Source organism: Lynx canadensis, chromosome A3 (genome assembly GCF_007474595.2).
Source record: "Lynx canadensis isolate LIC74 chromosome A3, mLynCan4.pri.v2, whole genome shotgun sequence".
Classification (NCBI taxonomy): domain Eukaryota; kingdom Metazoa; phylum Chordata; class Mammalia; order Carnivora; family Felidae; genus Lynx; species Lynx canadensis.
The window spans coordinates 119443042-119459454 of record NC_044305.1 but is presented as its reverse complement, the minus strand read 5'-3'; the positions used below and the strand labels follow the sequence as shown (position 1 = coordinate 119459454).

At 47.9% G+C, this 16413-nt stretch overlaps 1 protein-coding gene across 4 annotated transcripts in view; it reads right to left on the bottom strand.

The window, feature by feature from the left end:
• Nucleotides 1–422: 422 nt before the first annotated feature.
• The window catches only part of KIF3C (kinesin family member 3C), a 38017-nt gene continuing 22026 nt past the window's right edge, over nucleotides 423–16413 (bottom strand). The window contains exons 2-9 of one of the 4 annotated variants that reach the window (XR_003967933.1): nucleotides 16123–16224; nucleotides 15356–15478; nucleotides 14103–14221; nucleotides 13491–13607; nucleotides 3511–3619; nucleotides 3161–3333; nucleotides 1861–2900; nucleotides 423–1335 (exon numbers count right to left, since the gene is read on the bottom strand). Coding sequence is in view for 2 of the 4 variants with exons in the window: in XM_030311494.1 (XP_030167354.1) it covers nucleotides 2807–2900; nucleotides 3161–3333; nucleotides 3511–3619; nucleotides 13491–13607; nucleotides 14103–14221; nucleotides 15356–15478; nucleotides 16123–16224 (837 nt within the window). In the remaining 2 variants the exon portion in view is untranslated. The other 3 variants (XR_003967934.1, XM_030311494.1, XM_030311495.1) reach the window with 3 other exon arrangements.

Sequence of the window (16413 nt, the reverse complement as noted above, 5' to 3'; positions counted from 1 at the left end):
AGCGCCCGCCGCCGGCCAGGCATCTCTGTGCGCTTTACACACGTTACTGCCCGCTTTCATTTCTCCTGGCTGATCAATGGAGGAGCAGAGCTGTCAAATGATATTGACAGCTAATCTGGAATCTAGGCCGCGCTGACATCTGCTAATAGCTCAGAATTAACTGGGTGGGGACCGTTCGCCTAGGACACAAACAGTTGCTGCCATGGTTCTGGCACGGACTTCAGACTAGAGCCTGGGACCTGCCCCTCAGCCCCACTGGGCAGACGAGTCCCTTCTAAGCAGCTGGTTCTTCCCCAAGGTGCTGGGAACTGTAGCTGGGCTCCAAATACCCTTGAACCGCTCTTGGAAAAACAAGGAAGAGAGAGAAGGCAGAAAACGAGAGTAAAAGTAGGAACAAAGAAAAGAGAAGGCAGGCAACCAGCTCGGTGACGATACTCATTCCTTTATTATCGACTGTGTTAATTTGAACAGGGCTGGGCTGCAGGTGCATTTCAGCTCAACAGAGAGGCCTCATCTGAAGCCAAGGAGACAGACGGTAATGTTTTTTATATATATTTATATATTACATATGTCCTGTATAGCCATATGTATAGTGACAAGAATGAGCCACTGCGTTAACTGTTGTCCTAAATAAAGACCATAGCAACAGACATGGAAATTTGGTCCCAGTCAAGGCCCTTACTTTGTCAATCAAATGTCTGATACATCAAAAGGGAAGGAGAGAGACAGAGAGACTGAGATCCAACCACCCCGGTGGCCCTGTTCCCAGCATGTCTTACACTGAGTGTTGAGTGTCCCCTGTGGAGGTAAACACACACACACACACACAAACACACACACGTACACAAAACTGCGGGCAGGAGCTCCTCGTCCGACACACCTAGGGCCCAGCCCTCAGACTGGGGTTGGTGAGACTGGGTATTTTGTGCTATAAGACTGTGAGGGTCAAGTGACCAGACAATGCGAAGTCGATGTGTCCAAGTGATGAATGGGGTGACACGTGCTGTTTCATCTACAAACAAGAAAGAGGTCAGTGGGAGAGGCTACTCAATGTAGGCATGGAGGTCCCCCTGTGCCCAGGCCACCTGGGGCATTTCTACACACAATTCCCATCCCAGACACAGCCAAACCTCTGATCTGAATCCTGAGTCTCAAATAATCTCTTGGGCTCTGATGAAAAATGGCATTTCCTTGAAGGACAGGAGCAAATGGCAATTGAGTTGCCAAACCAGCTAGTCCGGTAATTACAGCAGAAATGACAGCATCATTGGATTAAACCAAACCATAGCTTGGTCCTTACAGCAGAACTTGAACTGTATAAGAAGGGTTCACTTCCTGATGGAAAGAGAAGAACCAGGTAATCAGCCCCCACCCCCCACCACCTTCCCCTCACCCAATTTCAAGCAGCTCGGTCGGTTTCGTGCTGTTCTCCCGATGACTAAAATCCTCAAATTCTGGGAACTAGAGACTCCCCCTATCAGGGCATTTTGAAATCTTAAACCACTTGTTTCTTTCATGATTGCCTCTTCACTCCTCCACCAAAATACACACTTAAAAAGTAAATCAATGAAAATTAATCTCTCTCTCTCTCTCTCTCTTGTTTTTTTTTTTTTTTTTTTTTGTAGAAATTTACTTATTATTTGAGATAACCTGGAGACATCTTGGTATGTCACAAAGGGAGGCGAGGAGTACTTCCCCAGGGACCAATTTATACAACGCCAAAGAAAAAGGATCAGTTTTCAACAAAATAGTGCTCAACAAATGTGATGCAGAAACAGGAGTAATAGGCAAGGTTGATAAATTGTGCCTGGGTCCCTGTCTCCTGTGATAAATGAAGGGGGAAGCAACAGATTCCAATACCTTTGTTTAGCCAGGGGGAGAATGACATTGATCGCTCCCACTACGAACTGGGATCCAGGCAGCTGCGGAGGAAAGTGACCAAAGCAGGAAGGAGCAGCGTCTCAAAAACGGGGTGTTGGCTTGATCACTCGTTGACCCCAGTTACTTCTCAGAGGGAACAGAAACAAAGGGACTCAGAGAAGGGACTTCCTTTGATGACTGTCCATGTTGTCCCATTACTGTTTCATTTCCTGCAGGTCCTGAGCAGGCAGCAACTGGTTGGTTCACAATTCCCATCCAAGGGTTGGGAAGGTGGCCAGGAAGCAGAGTTTGGTAAGCCATGAGTTCTTGCCAAAGCCAGAGAGCATGGCTGTGTCGGTGAGGTCACATAAGTCCTTGAAAAGGAGCCCAAGAGGCCAACAGAGGTTGTCTGAGGTCCAGACACTTGAGTGCAGGGCTCTTTTCCCTGGGAGCATCGGCCTGACACTGTCAGGACATGTCTTGTCCTTTGTGGACATCTAGCATTTTTCTAGTCCCAGAAAGTGCTTAAGAACTGCTCACCGTCGGCATAGGAGGAGATGGAGATTACGGAGAGAGACAGGTAGAAAAAGTACTCTCTTCTCAGGCACTGGCTACCTTCCCTTCTGGGAGCAGCTGACAGGGAGGAGCTTGAGGTCTGACATGGCGGGGGTCTAAAGTCAGAAGGAAAGGAGGCTATGCAGTGGCCACGGCAGGCTCAGGTGAAGGCATCTCCCCCCACAGCTGAGCTCCACAAATAAATAACATTAATTAAATAAAGGAGGCTAAGATGAGCAGGCAGAGACGCGGTCTGCCAGATGCTCACCCCCTCACACACACGCACACGCACATGCACACACACGCACGCACACTGAGCGTCAGGTGAGATGATCCAGGCTTGGCTCCCCAGCCCAGGAGGCTCTTGGATGGGCAGCCTGACTGAAGGTTGTCACTCATGGTCTAGCACTGTTGTGGGGTGCAGAGCAGCGGAGGCCAGTGAGGCGTGTGTGGTAGAGGGTGGAGGCCGCTGAGGACTCTGGCACCTGCAGAAGGTAGGGGTGAGGTAGGTGAATGGGGAGGTTGGGGAAGGGCAGGAAACAGAAAAGTGAGGACTTGCCTTTTCCTCATCCTGTTGCTGTAGGAACTCCCCCCCCCACCTCCCCCCCACCCCCCCAACGGCTCCAGTTATCACCCTCCCTTAATGCCCTTCAGGTACAACCCAAACCCTCTTCAGCCTCAACCAGCCCACGTGGTTTCCATGCCTCCTAAGTCCACTGCCCACTCTGACCATAGCGGTACTGACCAGGACCTGGACTTCCGAACTTTAGATGTGGAAGGTCTTTCCAGAAAGCTGTCCAACCGCATAAGCCGCTCCATGTGTAGTGCACGGGGGTCTTGTTCTTGGTCATGAGAGAAGTCCATCTCAAAGACAGCTGGAGGGGACACATCCAGCTCCAGAAACATTATGTTTTCAGCCTGTGGTGGGAACATCAGACCAGACGTGAGCAGCGGCCCTGATGATCAGATCCCTCAGGCACTCAGTAAATACTGGGTGTAGCGAAGGTGATGAGGTAGGTAGAGCACGCCAAGGTTATGAGCATCCCTCCCTTGGACCCTCTCTCCTCCCGCCCCTTCTATTTCCCAGCTTCTTACCCTGTACCTGGGGTGGGACCCCATTGCCATAGCAACCCGAGCATACTGGCTGATAGGCCTCTTGTAGCCCACGGCTGACGTTGGCCGTTTCTTCATTTGGCTGTTATTGCTGTGGGGAAGAGGCTATATTAGAATGGATTTCTTTTGAACATGGGGAAAATGACATCATGAAGAATTAAGTATCATTCAAGTAGGCAGGAAACTCCGCAGACCGTGGTTCACAGGAATTTTCTTCTCATTGTTCTAATACAGCTGGACAACTAAACACTATCAAAACACAGGAAAGCATAGATTTCTTTACTCTTGTGTTTTTCAGTTCTTTTTTCCCCCCACAGTAAAGAAGGTTTGATTAAGGGCTAGAATGAAGAAAGGAAATCCAGTCTTCTTTCAGCTCTCAGCTTCATATGCTGATTTCACACATTATGCAAAACCGTTGATGATTAGTTGTTCTGGTTTTCATTTTTCTTCTTAGGAGTTTGTACAAAAAAATGATTAAAAAAAATCAGGCTTGAAATGCAAGGGTCCCAAAATAGCCTAAACAATCCTGGAAAAGAACAAAGTTGGAAGACTTACACGTCCCAGTTTTAGAACTTATTACAGGGTGCCTATTACAGGATGGCTCTGTTAAGCATCTGACTTCGGCTCAGGGCATGATCTCCCAGTTCATGAGTTCAAGTCCCACTTTGGATGAGTTTGAGCCCTGCTTCGGGTAAAACATGAACCCCGCTTTGGGTGAGTCTCACTTCACTCTCTCTCCCTCCTTCCCTCTGCCCCTCCTGGAATTCTCTTTCTCTGTCCCTTGCTCATTTGCACCTTCTCTCTCTCTCTCTTTCTCTGTCAAAAAAAAAAAGAACTGGGGCGCCTGGGTGGCGCAGTCGGTTAAGCGTCCGACTTCAGCCAGGTCACGATCTCGCAGTCCGTGAGTTTGAGCTCCGCGTCGGGCTCTGGGCTGATGGCTCAGAGCCTGGAGCCTGTTTCCAATTCTGTGTCTCCCTCTCTCTCTGCCCCTCGCCCGTTCATGCTCTGTCTCTCTCTGTCCCAAAAATAAATAAATGTTGAAAAAAAAAATTTAAAAAAAAAAAAAAAAGAACTCATTACAAAGCTACAGTAATCAAGGCTGTGTGGTACTAGCATAAGGACAGACATATAGACCAATGGAAAAGAATTGAGAATCTAGAGACAAATCCTTATATTTGCAATCAATTGATTTTCTATAAGGGTACCAACTGAACCACCCACGCACCCCCAAGTTTTTGTTTTTTAATGTTTACTTATCTTTGAGAGAGTGAGAGGGAAAGAGCTAGAGCTCAAGGAGGGGGTGGGGCAGAGAGAGAGGGAGACACAAAATCCGAAGCAGGTTCCAGGCTCTGAGCTGTCAGCACTGAGCCGCAAGATCATGACCTGAGCTGAAGTCTGATGCTTAACCGACTGATGCTTAACCACCCAGGCGCCCCTGTTTTGTTTTTAAAGAAACGTGTTTGCTTGCTTAGAAAAAAGTCTGGGTATTCAACAAAATGCTACTAGTTACTATCTTGGGATGGTGTCATCATAGATGACTTTTATTATCTTTATGCCTTTCTGAAAAATCTGAACTTTACAATGAAAATGTATAACTTTATATCTAAATATCTCAGACATTCAGAAAAGTGTAGAAAATAATATATATGTATGCTTACCATCCAGCTTTGTCAAATCATTTAACATTTTGTTATATTTAAACTAAATCTTTTTTTAAAGAAATAAAATGTAGGGGCACCCGGGTGGTTCAGTCAGTTAAGCATCCAACTCTTGATTTCAGCTTAGGTCATGATCTCCAGATTTGTGAGATCAAGCCCCATGTCAGTGCAGAGTCTGCTTGGGATTCTCTCTCTCTCAAAATAAATAAATAAGCTTTAAAAAGGCAAGAAAATGTAGACAGTTTTTAAGACTCTTATTTCTCTCTCCCTTGAGTTACTCTCTTGAATTTGGCGCTCACCAATGCCATTCCTGTTTTTATTGTTATATGTGGCTATTCATAAACAATTAAATGAGTATTTGTATGCCTATTTCTAAAATTTGAACTGTGTGGTGAACATACCACATTTTTGTGTGCTCAACTTTTTAAGATTTATCCATGCACCTCTAGATTAGATTATTAAAGTTTACTTATTCGACTATTTTAAGGTTGCAATATGTCATGTATGTGTGTGTGTGTGTGTGTGTGTGTGTGCATAAAATATATATTCTTTTGATGGACATCTAGGTTGATTTTTTTTTTTTATCTACTATACACAGTGCCGTTGTGAACATTTCTGTACAGGTATCTTCGAGTACATATTCAGAAACTTCCCTGGGGTATACCAAGGAATGGAAAGGTTCCGTTGTAGGGTATGTGCATTTTCAACTTTACTAGATATTGCCATATTGCTTTCCAAAGTGGTTATACGTGAAAGCTTCCATTGCTCTATATCCTAGCCAAATCACAGCATGTCAGGCTTCTTACTTTCAGCAGTTTGATGAGTGTGGTGTATTACTTTTATTATTCAAAACAAAGAAACGAAGATAGGGGCAGAGAGAGAGGGAGACACAGAGTCTGAAGCAGGCTCCAGGCTCTGAGCTGGTAGCACAGAGCCCGATGTGGGGCTCAAACTCGCGAACTGTGATATCAGACCTGAGCCAAAGTCAGACGCTTAACCGACTGAGCCACCAGGCGCCCCGGCTCAGCTAGCTCTTGCCTGTCCCCCAGAACTGCTGAGATTAAGTGCGATAAGGATTTAGCATAGCTCACAGCCAGGGCTCAACTCATGGCAGCTGTGATGATGATTTATTCTCAATTCTACTTGCTAATTTCAAGCAGGGATACAAACGAGCCATGAAAAAAAAGCCAAAAGGCAGACAGAAGACAGAGGAGGAGAAGAAACAGGCCAAGTAATTCACAGATAGGACATCCTGTCCTTGGAGCTGACAGCACCAGGCCCGCCCTTCTGCGGCAGAGGGTGAGGGGATATGGCATTCCTGTGGTTCATTTTAGCAAGCCTATAAGGGAGTGCGGGACCCCACTTTAAGGAGGAAAACAGGGAAGGATGAAACCACGGAAGCCCCAGCTCGCTCAGCTGCTGCATAACCCCCGGGAGCAGGGAGGCTGTGCCCGTGCGCGTGGGCAGCCGCACCCACAACTCAAGGGGAGGGGGGAAATTAGTAACATAACCACTTAGCATTTATAAGGTGCATCTGCACATCCCATTTGAACTCTGCAGTCATCTCCTGCGGTGTAGACAGGGCAGACAAGGAGCCTGAGGCTCAGACAAGCAAAATGCCTTTTGTGCCTAAGGTCAAACAATTAGGAAGAGACTCCGAACTGGACCTTGCCAAATTCTCTTTTTAGGATGCTGTACTGTTTCTAGGAGAACACCCGGAGCAGGCTGGGGCGGAGTGTGCCCTGAAGGCTGCAGGCTCTGGGAATGGGACAGGGGGACAGGGCTGGGTGAGCGGAGCAGTGCATCGTGTGAGCTGGCAGCCTGACCCAATAAAGATGCCAGCGCTATTCTGGGTGACATGCGGGAAGAGGGGGCTGGGGGAGGGGAGTCTGTAATTGGGACACCAAACTTCCCATCTACGCCCTCTTCTGCCCCAGGCCTACTTTCCATGATTGATCCCTCTCTAGTAAGCCGGTTGTGGCTGACAGCCCAGAGCGGGAGGCCTGGCTCTGTATGTATCCGCTCCTCCTGACAGAGACCCACAATCACTCTATGCCGGACAGATCCTAAGAGTTCTCATATGACCCTCCCTCTCAATGGCTGCCATCACAGTATTTTCCCCTTAATATTAAAATCTCATCGCTCAGCTCTGTCTTAGGGACTGACCCCAATCTCCTTATCAGCTGTCTCAGCATACACACACACACACACACACATACACACACACACCTTTTCCTGTTCTGTTCTGAAAACTGGCATCCAACATCATAGGGTGAGTTTTCCTTCTGGGTCTTTCCCAATCACCTGCCACAGCAAACCCGACTTGTCTCCGCAATCTGGTCCCTCTGTCCCCACAGGCCAGCTCTCCACTCTGCCTAGCCTGCCTGGGGAGGCCGGAACTTCTCTCCCTGTTTCAGATTCAACTCCGATGTCACAGACCTGTGAATAAATCTAGGGACTCAACCCAGAGCCGAGAATGTTCTTACTGAGGTAAACTTTGCCTCTGTAATGAAACCTGTTTAACTATCCGGATTCTATTTAGAGCAAGGAATGCTCTCTCTCTAAACTTGGAGAGCGCCCGAATATAAAATCAAATTCTAAAACAAAAACAGCAAGGGGCACGTGGGTAGCTCAGTCAGTTGAGCGTCTGACTTTGGCTCAGGTCATGATCTCGCTGTCCGTGAGTTCAAGCCCTGAGTCCGGCTCTGTGCTGACAGCTCAGAGCCTGGAGCCTGCTTCAGATTCTGTATCTCCCTTGCTCTCTGCCCCTCCCCCACTCACGCTCTGTCTCTCAAAAATGAATAAATGTTAAAAAAAAAAATTTTAAACAAAAACAGCAAACCAAACTGCCCTCCTGCGGCCCTTCTAAGGGATGAAGGCAAACTGGCTTTTCTGGAGTCCCTGTAATTATAATATTGGCTTATTGATATATGATTATTGATTACATATTTATTGATCATCTCCTCTGGGGCTTGGAGCCCCTCCCCCCATATTACCTCATTTCAACCTCAATAATCCTGCAGGGCGATTTACTATCTTGACTTTACAGGTGAAGAAATTTGAGTTCAGAGAGGTTAAAAAAACCTTTTCCAGGCCACAAGTGGCAGAGCAGGGACTAGAATTCAATATGTTCTAAACCCCAAATCTAGTCTCTTTCTGCTGCACCATGGCGCCTTTGAAAAGACTCTCTGGTGGGGCACCTGGGTGGCTCAGTCGGTTGACCGTCCGACTTCGGCTCAGGTCATGATCTCACAGTTTGTGGGTTCGAGCCCCGCATCAGGCTCTGTGCTGACCACTTGCTCAGAGCCTAGAGCCTGCTTCAGATTCTGTGTCTCCTTCTCTCCCTGCCCCTCCCCGGCTCACACTTTGTCTCACTCTGTTTCTCAAAAATGAATAAATGCTAAAAAAAAGAAATGAAAAGACTCTCTGGTGGCTGGGGTCACAAAGGCCCAAGAACTAAAGTTACAAATAGAATTGTGTGACTATAAACCAATGGTTCTAGACATTGTCACATACAGACCCTTAGAGGACAATTTTGTATCCATACAATTAAAAATAAAGTCCATTATGAGAAACTAAAAATAAAAGGTCACACATGTAGAACAGTTCCTGCTGGAGCTGGTTGCAAAAATGGGTTTTCAAAGTAACTTTCATAAACATTGTGATAGTGGAAGGCACCTCACCTGTGTAGCAACTAGTGGTGGCACAGAGATCGTGAAGAAAAAAGAAAAAGGGGGAGTTTTCCCAAAAGAACTTGATATGGGCGCGTTTCAAGAGTTGCCTGGAGTAACACCTTTTAAAGGCACTGGGAAGGGCATGTAGGGGCAAATGCGTGTAGCTGGAGGAGGAGGAGGAAAACCATTTTTCCAACCAAAGCCTTCTTTTCTCTTAAAAAAAAAAAATTTTTTTTTAAATGTTTATTTATTTTTGAGAGAGAGAGAGAGAGAGACAGAGCACGAGCAGGGGAGGAGCAGAGAGACAGGGAGACCCAGAATCCGAAACAGGCTCCAGGCTCTGAGCTGTCAGCACAGAGCCTGACGCGGGGTTCAAACTCACAAACCGTGAGATCATGACCTGAGCTGAAGCCGGACGCTCGACGCTCAACCGACTGAGCCACCCAGGCACCCCTTTTTTTTTCTTTTTTTTTTTTTAAAGTTTTATTTAAGTAATCTCTATACTCAACGTGGGGCTAGAACTCAAGAGTCGCATGCTCTTCTGACTGAGCCAACCAGGCACCCCTCCCCAACGAAAGTTTTCTAAAGGGACAACATGACTTCAGGTAATTTCTTTCCAACAACGCTTTTTTTTTTTTTTTTTTTTGCTCTTCCTGTGAGTGGCCTTCAGTGTTTTTCATTCCTAGAGTACCAAAATAAAGCAAAATATTCCACATGTGAATTGAGCAAAAGGAACAACGCCCTGATTAAATAGGCTTTGGGAAAAGAGTTTTTCAGCCCCGCTGAAATGAGGCTGCAAATAGTGAGACCCGGTGCCCCCCTTCCTCCAGGGAGGCAGCTTCTTCCGCCCCCCACCCTCAGTTTTGCACTGCGAAATGAGGGGTTTGGGGCAGACAGTGTGAGGTCCCGATGAGCAACGCTTGCACCATGATGCTACCCTGTGGCTCTCTGTGCTGAGTCAGAATCGCAACTAGGATTCCAGTTATGAGGGAATTGTTTTTGCTTTATTTTAAAGCACCAACTGCTGCTAAAAAAAAAAAAAAAAAGTAACTAAAAAAATTGTTTCATATAAACACATCCTTGATCTATTTTTTACTTTTGTAACTTCTGTGATTTTTAAAAAAGTTTTGAGGTAAACGCACAGCAAAATGGTTAGCAAATAACATTTTAAAAAGGAAAAAATTTTTTAGTAATTCAGAATTGCATATAGTTGATCACTTGGCATTTACTTATTTACTTTTAATTTTTATTAATTTTGAGAGAGAGAGAGAGAGAGAGAGAGAGAGAGAGCGAGCTGTCAGCACAGAGCCTGATACAGGGTTCTAACTCATGAAACACGAACTCATGAAATGCAAGATCACGACCTGAGCCCAAGTCAGACACTTAACCGACTGAGCCACCCAGGCTCCCCCTGGTATTTATTAACAATTTTTTTTTTTTTTTTATTTGAAGTAGGCTCAATGCCCAGCGTGGAACTCAATGCAGGGCTTGAACTCAGGACCCTAAGATCAGGAGCCAATGCTTAACTGACTGAACCACCCCAGTTCCCCTAATAAATTTTTTTGAAGTAATTTATTTATTGGAGTTTTTTCTTAGAGAAATCTATAATTGTTTATTTATTTTTTAAAGTTTATTTATTTTGCAAGAGAGAGAGAACAAGCAGGGGGAGGAGCAGAGAGAGCGGGAGAGAGAGAGAGAGACAGAATCCTAAGCAGACTGCACTGACAGTATGGAGCCTGATGCCGGGCTTGAATTCACGAACCATGAGATCATGACCTGAACCAAAATCAAGAGTCAGATGCTTAACCAACTGAGCCACCCAGGTGCCAAATCTATAATTGTTTATATCCTTTGTATTTTAAGTACAGTAGAGATTATTAAGATGTCATTATTGCCTTAATACCTTTTATCCTTACCCAGATATGTTTTAGTATTTTTATATAACATACATACTTTGTATGTATTCTGAGCAGGTTATACACATTCTGTATAAAATAACATGGTTAAGTTGTGAACATACTTAACCATTATTTTGAAAAAGCTTGTGAATGTATTTCTTTTTTTTTAATGTTTATTTATTTTTGAGACAGAGAGAGACAGAGCACAAGTGGGGGAGGGGCAGAAAGAGAGGGAGACACAGAATCCGAAGCAGGTTCCAGGCTATGAGCTGTCAGCACAAAACCCGACACGGGGCTCGAACCCACAAACTATGAGATCATGACCTGAGTTGAAGTCAGACGCTTACCGACCGAGCCACCTTTCTTTTCAATAGTTATTACTAGCATCTATTTTTAAAAAGTATTTAAAGAAAAAAAAAAAGTATTTAAAGCACTTAAAAAAATTTTTTTTTTAATTTATTTTGAGAGAGAGAGAGTGCAAGTGGCGAGGAGCAGAGAGAGAGAGGGAGAGAGAGAATCCCAAGCAGGCTCTATGCTCTCAGTGCAGAACCCAATGTGGGGCTTGAACTCGTGAACTGTGAGATCATGACCTGAGCTGAAGTCAAGAGCTGAAGGCTTAACTAACTAAGCCACCCAGGTGCCCCTTAAGATAGCTTTTTTAATTAAAAAAAAATCTATGAATGATTTTTCAGTGTATACAAACTATTCTGAGAAATGAATAAACTCCTCTGAAGCATGAAATTACAAAAGTCCAATCAAGATCCTTTCTCAGGTCGAGATTAAAGGAGACCAACGAGGCACTGCCTTTAAATGCCATGTCCCAGCTCAGGTAGGGAGGCAGAAAATTGCCCTCAAGGACACTATTGGGATAAGTGGCTAAGACTGAATATTGCCTACATAATAGTATTGTGCCAGTATAAGATTTCCTGGATTTGATCACTGTATTGTGGTTATGTAAGAATGTGCTCATTCTTAGAGAATACAGCTAAGGGGTCAAGATGTCTGCAACTTAATCTCAAATGGTTAGGGGATGGGGAATAAAGCAAGAGGTGGCAAAATATTAACATTTGGTAATTTTGATGAAAGATATTAAGGGAATTCTTTGCACCGTTCTTGCAATGCTTATTTTTCAAAATAAAAAGGTAATAAACACATGACTTCTCAGAGCCTCTCATCCCATCTCTATTTAATGTAAAGAAATTCCCCCACCTGCAAACTTTCAATTCAGGAACCTGTCCAAGCACAAAATCAGTCACCCTACAGACCAGAAGCCTCACCAGCATCTGCCTCCAGCAGAGGGCACTGGAGTCATGGCTTTCAAGTGGGGCTTCCTTGCAGAATCACCTGGAAGCTTCAAAAAAAATTTTACGTCCTTGGGATCCACCCAAGACAGACTATTTATCTATCTATCACCCAAGACCTTTTAAATCAGACTCTCTGGAACCCAAATCACAGGTGAGAACCTCTGTGCTAGATGATGTACTACTATGGGTCCCTACCTAGAGTGGAAAGGTGCATTTTGAGTCCAAAGTGACACCACTGAAAAGTCCTCTACCCATAAGGGGCACCTGGGTGGCTCAGTCAGTTAAGCAACAGCTTCGGCTTAAGGTCACGATCTCATGGTTCAAGAGTTCAGGCTCCGTGTCAGGCTCTAAGCTGACAGTGTGGGGCCTGCTGGGGATTCTCTCTCTCCCTCTCTCTCTGCTCCTCCTCCTTCTCTCTCTCTCTCTCTCAAAATAAGTAAATAAACCTTAAAAAAAAAAGTAGTAAAAAAAAAAAAAAAGACCTCTACTCATGAACTTGCCTCTTACAAAGTTGCACAGTGTCAGCCTGGGTAGGATCGGCCTTTTAGAAAGTAGACAGATTAAGTGGGCATCAGATGCCCCAGTGAGAAGCCACAGACCTCTATGGCTAGCTTCCCACTGAGCTTTGGGGAGAATGCTGCCCTATCTTGGCATTAATATTCCTAAGATAAAGAGAGCAAAGAACCTCCAGGGAAGTGCTTTGGTATCCAGCCTCCTAAACACCACTGTCTACAGATTTTCAATCAAGGGACAGTGGTCCAGGTGAGTGAGGCAGTCCCTCTGCCGGGTTTGAAGATCATCTTCAGGGCCACCAGCAGAGGGAGCCACACACACACACACACACACACACACACACACACACACACACACACACAGCCAGGGGACGCAAACTGTACCTAAGAGCTGGGCTACAAGGAAACAGGTGGAAATGCTGAATCACCACGCTGAGCTGAGTGAAACTATAAAGATTGGATCACGCCTCTATCATTTCCTGATCTGATTACTTCTCTGTATTCAGAAAATACAGACTGGACTGTGAGCTCTGTGTTGGATTTACCTTCTGTCTGGAGAGTCTAAAATACAGTAAGGCAAATATTAACTATCGTCGCTGTTTTTGGCACCCGAAAAACGAATATTCACCAAACTGACAGAATGTTATCATTCACTGGGAGTGCCAAAAGGCTGAGACGCTCTTCCTCTCCGTAGGTCCCTCATGGGGCACCCGAGGAAAACACTTTGTTTTTGGCAAAACACCCTTCCTTCGTGAAGACCTCTGTGTTAGGTCTCGAGAAATCCATACTCCAACGGAACTTTCCCCACCCTTCTCCAAAGGCACAGAAGCCTCTGTCTCCCGCAGGCTCCTGGCCACCCCCAACCTGGGGTGGGCCGGCAAGTGCCTAGGCCCAGACCAGGGGGAGAGAGACTCACACTCCAGCTGGCACGAGCGGCTGGAACTTCCACTGCTCCTCCTCGCAGTCCAGGAAAAGCCGATTCATGATCTTGTTCTTCTCCTCAGGGGGGATGAAGTTCTCGATGATTAGGTACCTGGGAGCAGGAATGAGGTAGAGATGGGGAACTGGGGGGGGGGTGGTAAGAGACCACACAGCGCATGTGAAGGTTGAAGGATTAGAAGCAAGAAGCAAAGAGGCAGAGGGAACAGAGGAGAAAGCAGAGAATTGGAGGAAGAGGGTCCCTACAGAAGTCACAGAGCTTGAAATCACTGCTTCCAATGCAAGGACTGTAAGCTCAGGGCCTGAGGGATGACCCGTGGCCAGCACCCAGCATGCACTTTGGGGGACTGATCGTATACAGGCAGAGCAGAGGAAAGAGAAGGAAACAAGGAGAGGAGGTTGATAAGCAACTCTAGAACTTAGACCTCGTCCCCATCCCTCGACACATTCTCTTCCTAAGGGACGTGGACTCCTGGGTGAGCAGACGGCTGGAATGAGGCCTTCAGGAAGGAATTAAGCCCATCAGGGAGAGGCCAGGGAGTGAGGCACGGCCGTGAGGACCAGGACCGGGAAGGGGAGGGGGCCCTACTTGAGCTTGAGCTCCCGGGTCTGCTCATTCTGCGCCTCCTCCAGGTCCTGCCGCACGCGGATGTATTCATCATGCTGGTCCTGGATCTCTGCCTTCACCGCCTGCAGCTTGGCGTAGAGCTGCGTGGAGACAGGCGCAGCTCAGAGGCTGTGCAGTGTGGCAGCGAGGTCACTGTGACCCAGCCTGGGCCCCACCGACGCAGGCTCAGGGTCTACCAGCTGAGTTCGGGGTGAGGTCCAAGTCTGAATCTCCCTCTTGCCCCGTCACAAATCAGGGCAAGTCATTCAAAGGGCTGTCCTGTCCCTCCCAACACTAGGGCCCGTTACCTGCTCCCTCTCAGCTGCTGGCAGCATTGTGGAATGTTCAAACTGAAAGGGACCCGCGAGACCTTTTAATCCAACACCCTCTTTTTTATAGAAGAGGTAACTCAGGCACAGAGACGCTCAAGGAGACACAACTAGTTAACAGAAGAGTCAGAATCGGGACCCAGGTACACAACAGCTGGTGCAGGGTCCAGGGAGGGGAAGGGGGCCTAAGCCAGTTTGCAAGGTGACCCATCCCACTCCTGCCTCTCCAGGGGCTCTCACGAATGGGGGTGTGGAGGGCAGCACAGAGCCTGCTGTCCCACTCCTAACCCACCAAGAGGCAGGTATGTCCCTGGAAACTGCCACTGTGGCTGGGCAGCCTGGCCAGCACTGGGGCAGCCATGTCGACAACCCTCAGGGTTCTCCAGGCTCTTCCCAGAATCCGGGCCGGAGTTTGCTGTCCCTATACGTGCCCTTCCCTGGCCAAGGACTTGGCAGAGTCCCGGAGAGCAGTCTCAGCCCTTCCCATGTCCACAGGCGCCTCTGGCTCCCTTCCTGAGCTCCCCAGGCTGTGTCTTCTCAGGTCTCCTCGACACTCCGGGCCCTGTCCCAGGCCTGGCTACCCAAATTGTGACTCACTGATGACACTGTACAGGGGAAAGTTACCCACCGCCGTGAGGATGGCAACTGGAGACTGGAAGTGAAGGCCTTCCGAGCCTCTCAGGCCCCGCCTGGCCCAGGAGCAAAGGCTCTGTTCCACTCCAGCCCCAGACCCCTGCCTTCCCCACCCCTCACCCCGGCAGCCCCGGCAAAGTAACTCGGGGCTTCAGCAGTTCAAGCCAAGTGGGGAAGGGGCCCTACGACACATACCCCTCGGGAGGGTGACCGTCTTGGGGAGAGGCTGCCGGGCCCTCACACACTTTGACCCCTTCGCCTGTGGCATCTCACCTTCTTGAGTTTCTTGGTTTTGACCTCCACCTCCTGCTGCAGGGACGTGTAGGTGCCTCGGAGCTCCATGGTCTCTTCATCTCGGAGCATCATCTCCTGCTGCATTTCCCGTTCACGGCGTTTCTAGGCCAAGGCAGGGAACAGGGGCTCAGTGGGGCAGCGTGTACCGGGGAGGGCCAAGGGAGTTCAGGGGACAGGTGCATCCTGCCTCGCATGGGGTCTGGCTGCATGGTGACCACAGAAGCCAGGGGGGAGAAGACAGTGTCCCATGGCCCGTGGCCCCTGCTTCGACCCCAACCTCAGTGGAGCCTCTTTGAACCTTCTTCTTGGCTCATATAGCTGGCACATTCTAGGGGTGTCCAGCAGCTATAGATTCCCATCATACTGGCTTCCCAGCTTCCTCACCCTCTCCCCTTGCGGTGTCACCGATGACCGGAAGGACCAACAAATTGTGGTTCTTGAAGACTTCAGATGTGGTCAAACAGATGGAAAAGAACATTCGCCCTTGTGGCAGGAATTAACACCAGATGCCCCGTAGAGGCTGATGTCATGGAGAACTGCCACTTCCTCTCAGCCGTCGGCGGGCAGTGCCCCGGACACAGGCAGGCTCCTGGGCTGGTGGACCCATGGGATCCAGGGCATCGGGTCTTAGGTTCTTAGCACTGTATTCCAGGGATCTTGAGTCCATGATGGCTCACTGCCCCATGCCCTCCAGACAAGACCTCAAGGCCATGCACCCCGACGAGACCCGAAGCCCCCAGCCCTACCTGCTCCGCAATCTCCTGCCTCTTCAGCTCCAACATCTTCTGCTGCTCATTGGTGTGATCCATGATGTTCCTGCCCCCGATGAGCAGCTTGCTCTCCATGGCCTGGGGACACAGAGGGATTAGGTGAGGGGCTTTTCAAATGGCCACGGCATCACCAGCTTGAGAGGTTTGGTTTCCCTGCTCCGTGGTCCTTCCGGGCGTGGACAAAAGATGTACCCCAGACAGGGCCTGTGGTCCTCACTGAGAACAAAGTTTCCCCTCCAGCCTCCTGGGCTCCAGCCCAAGGCTCCC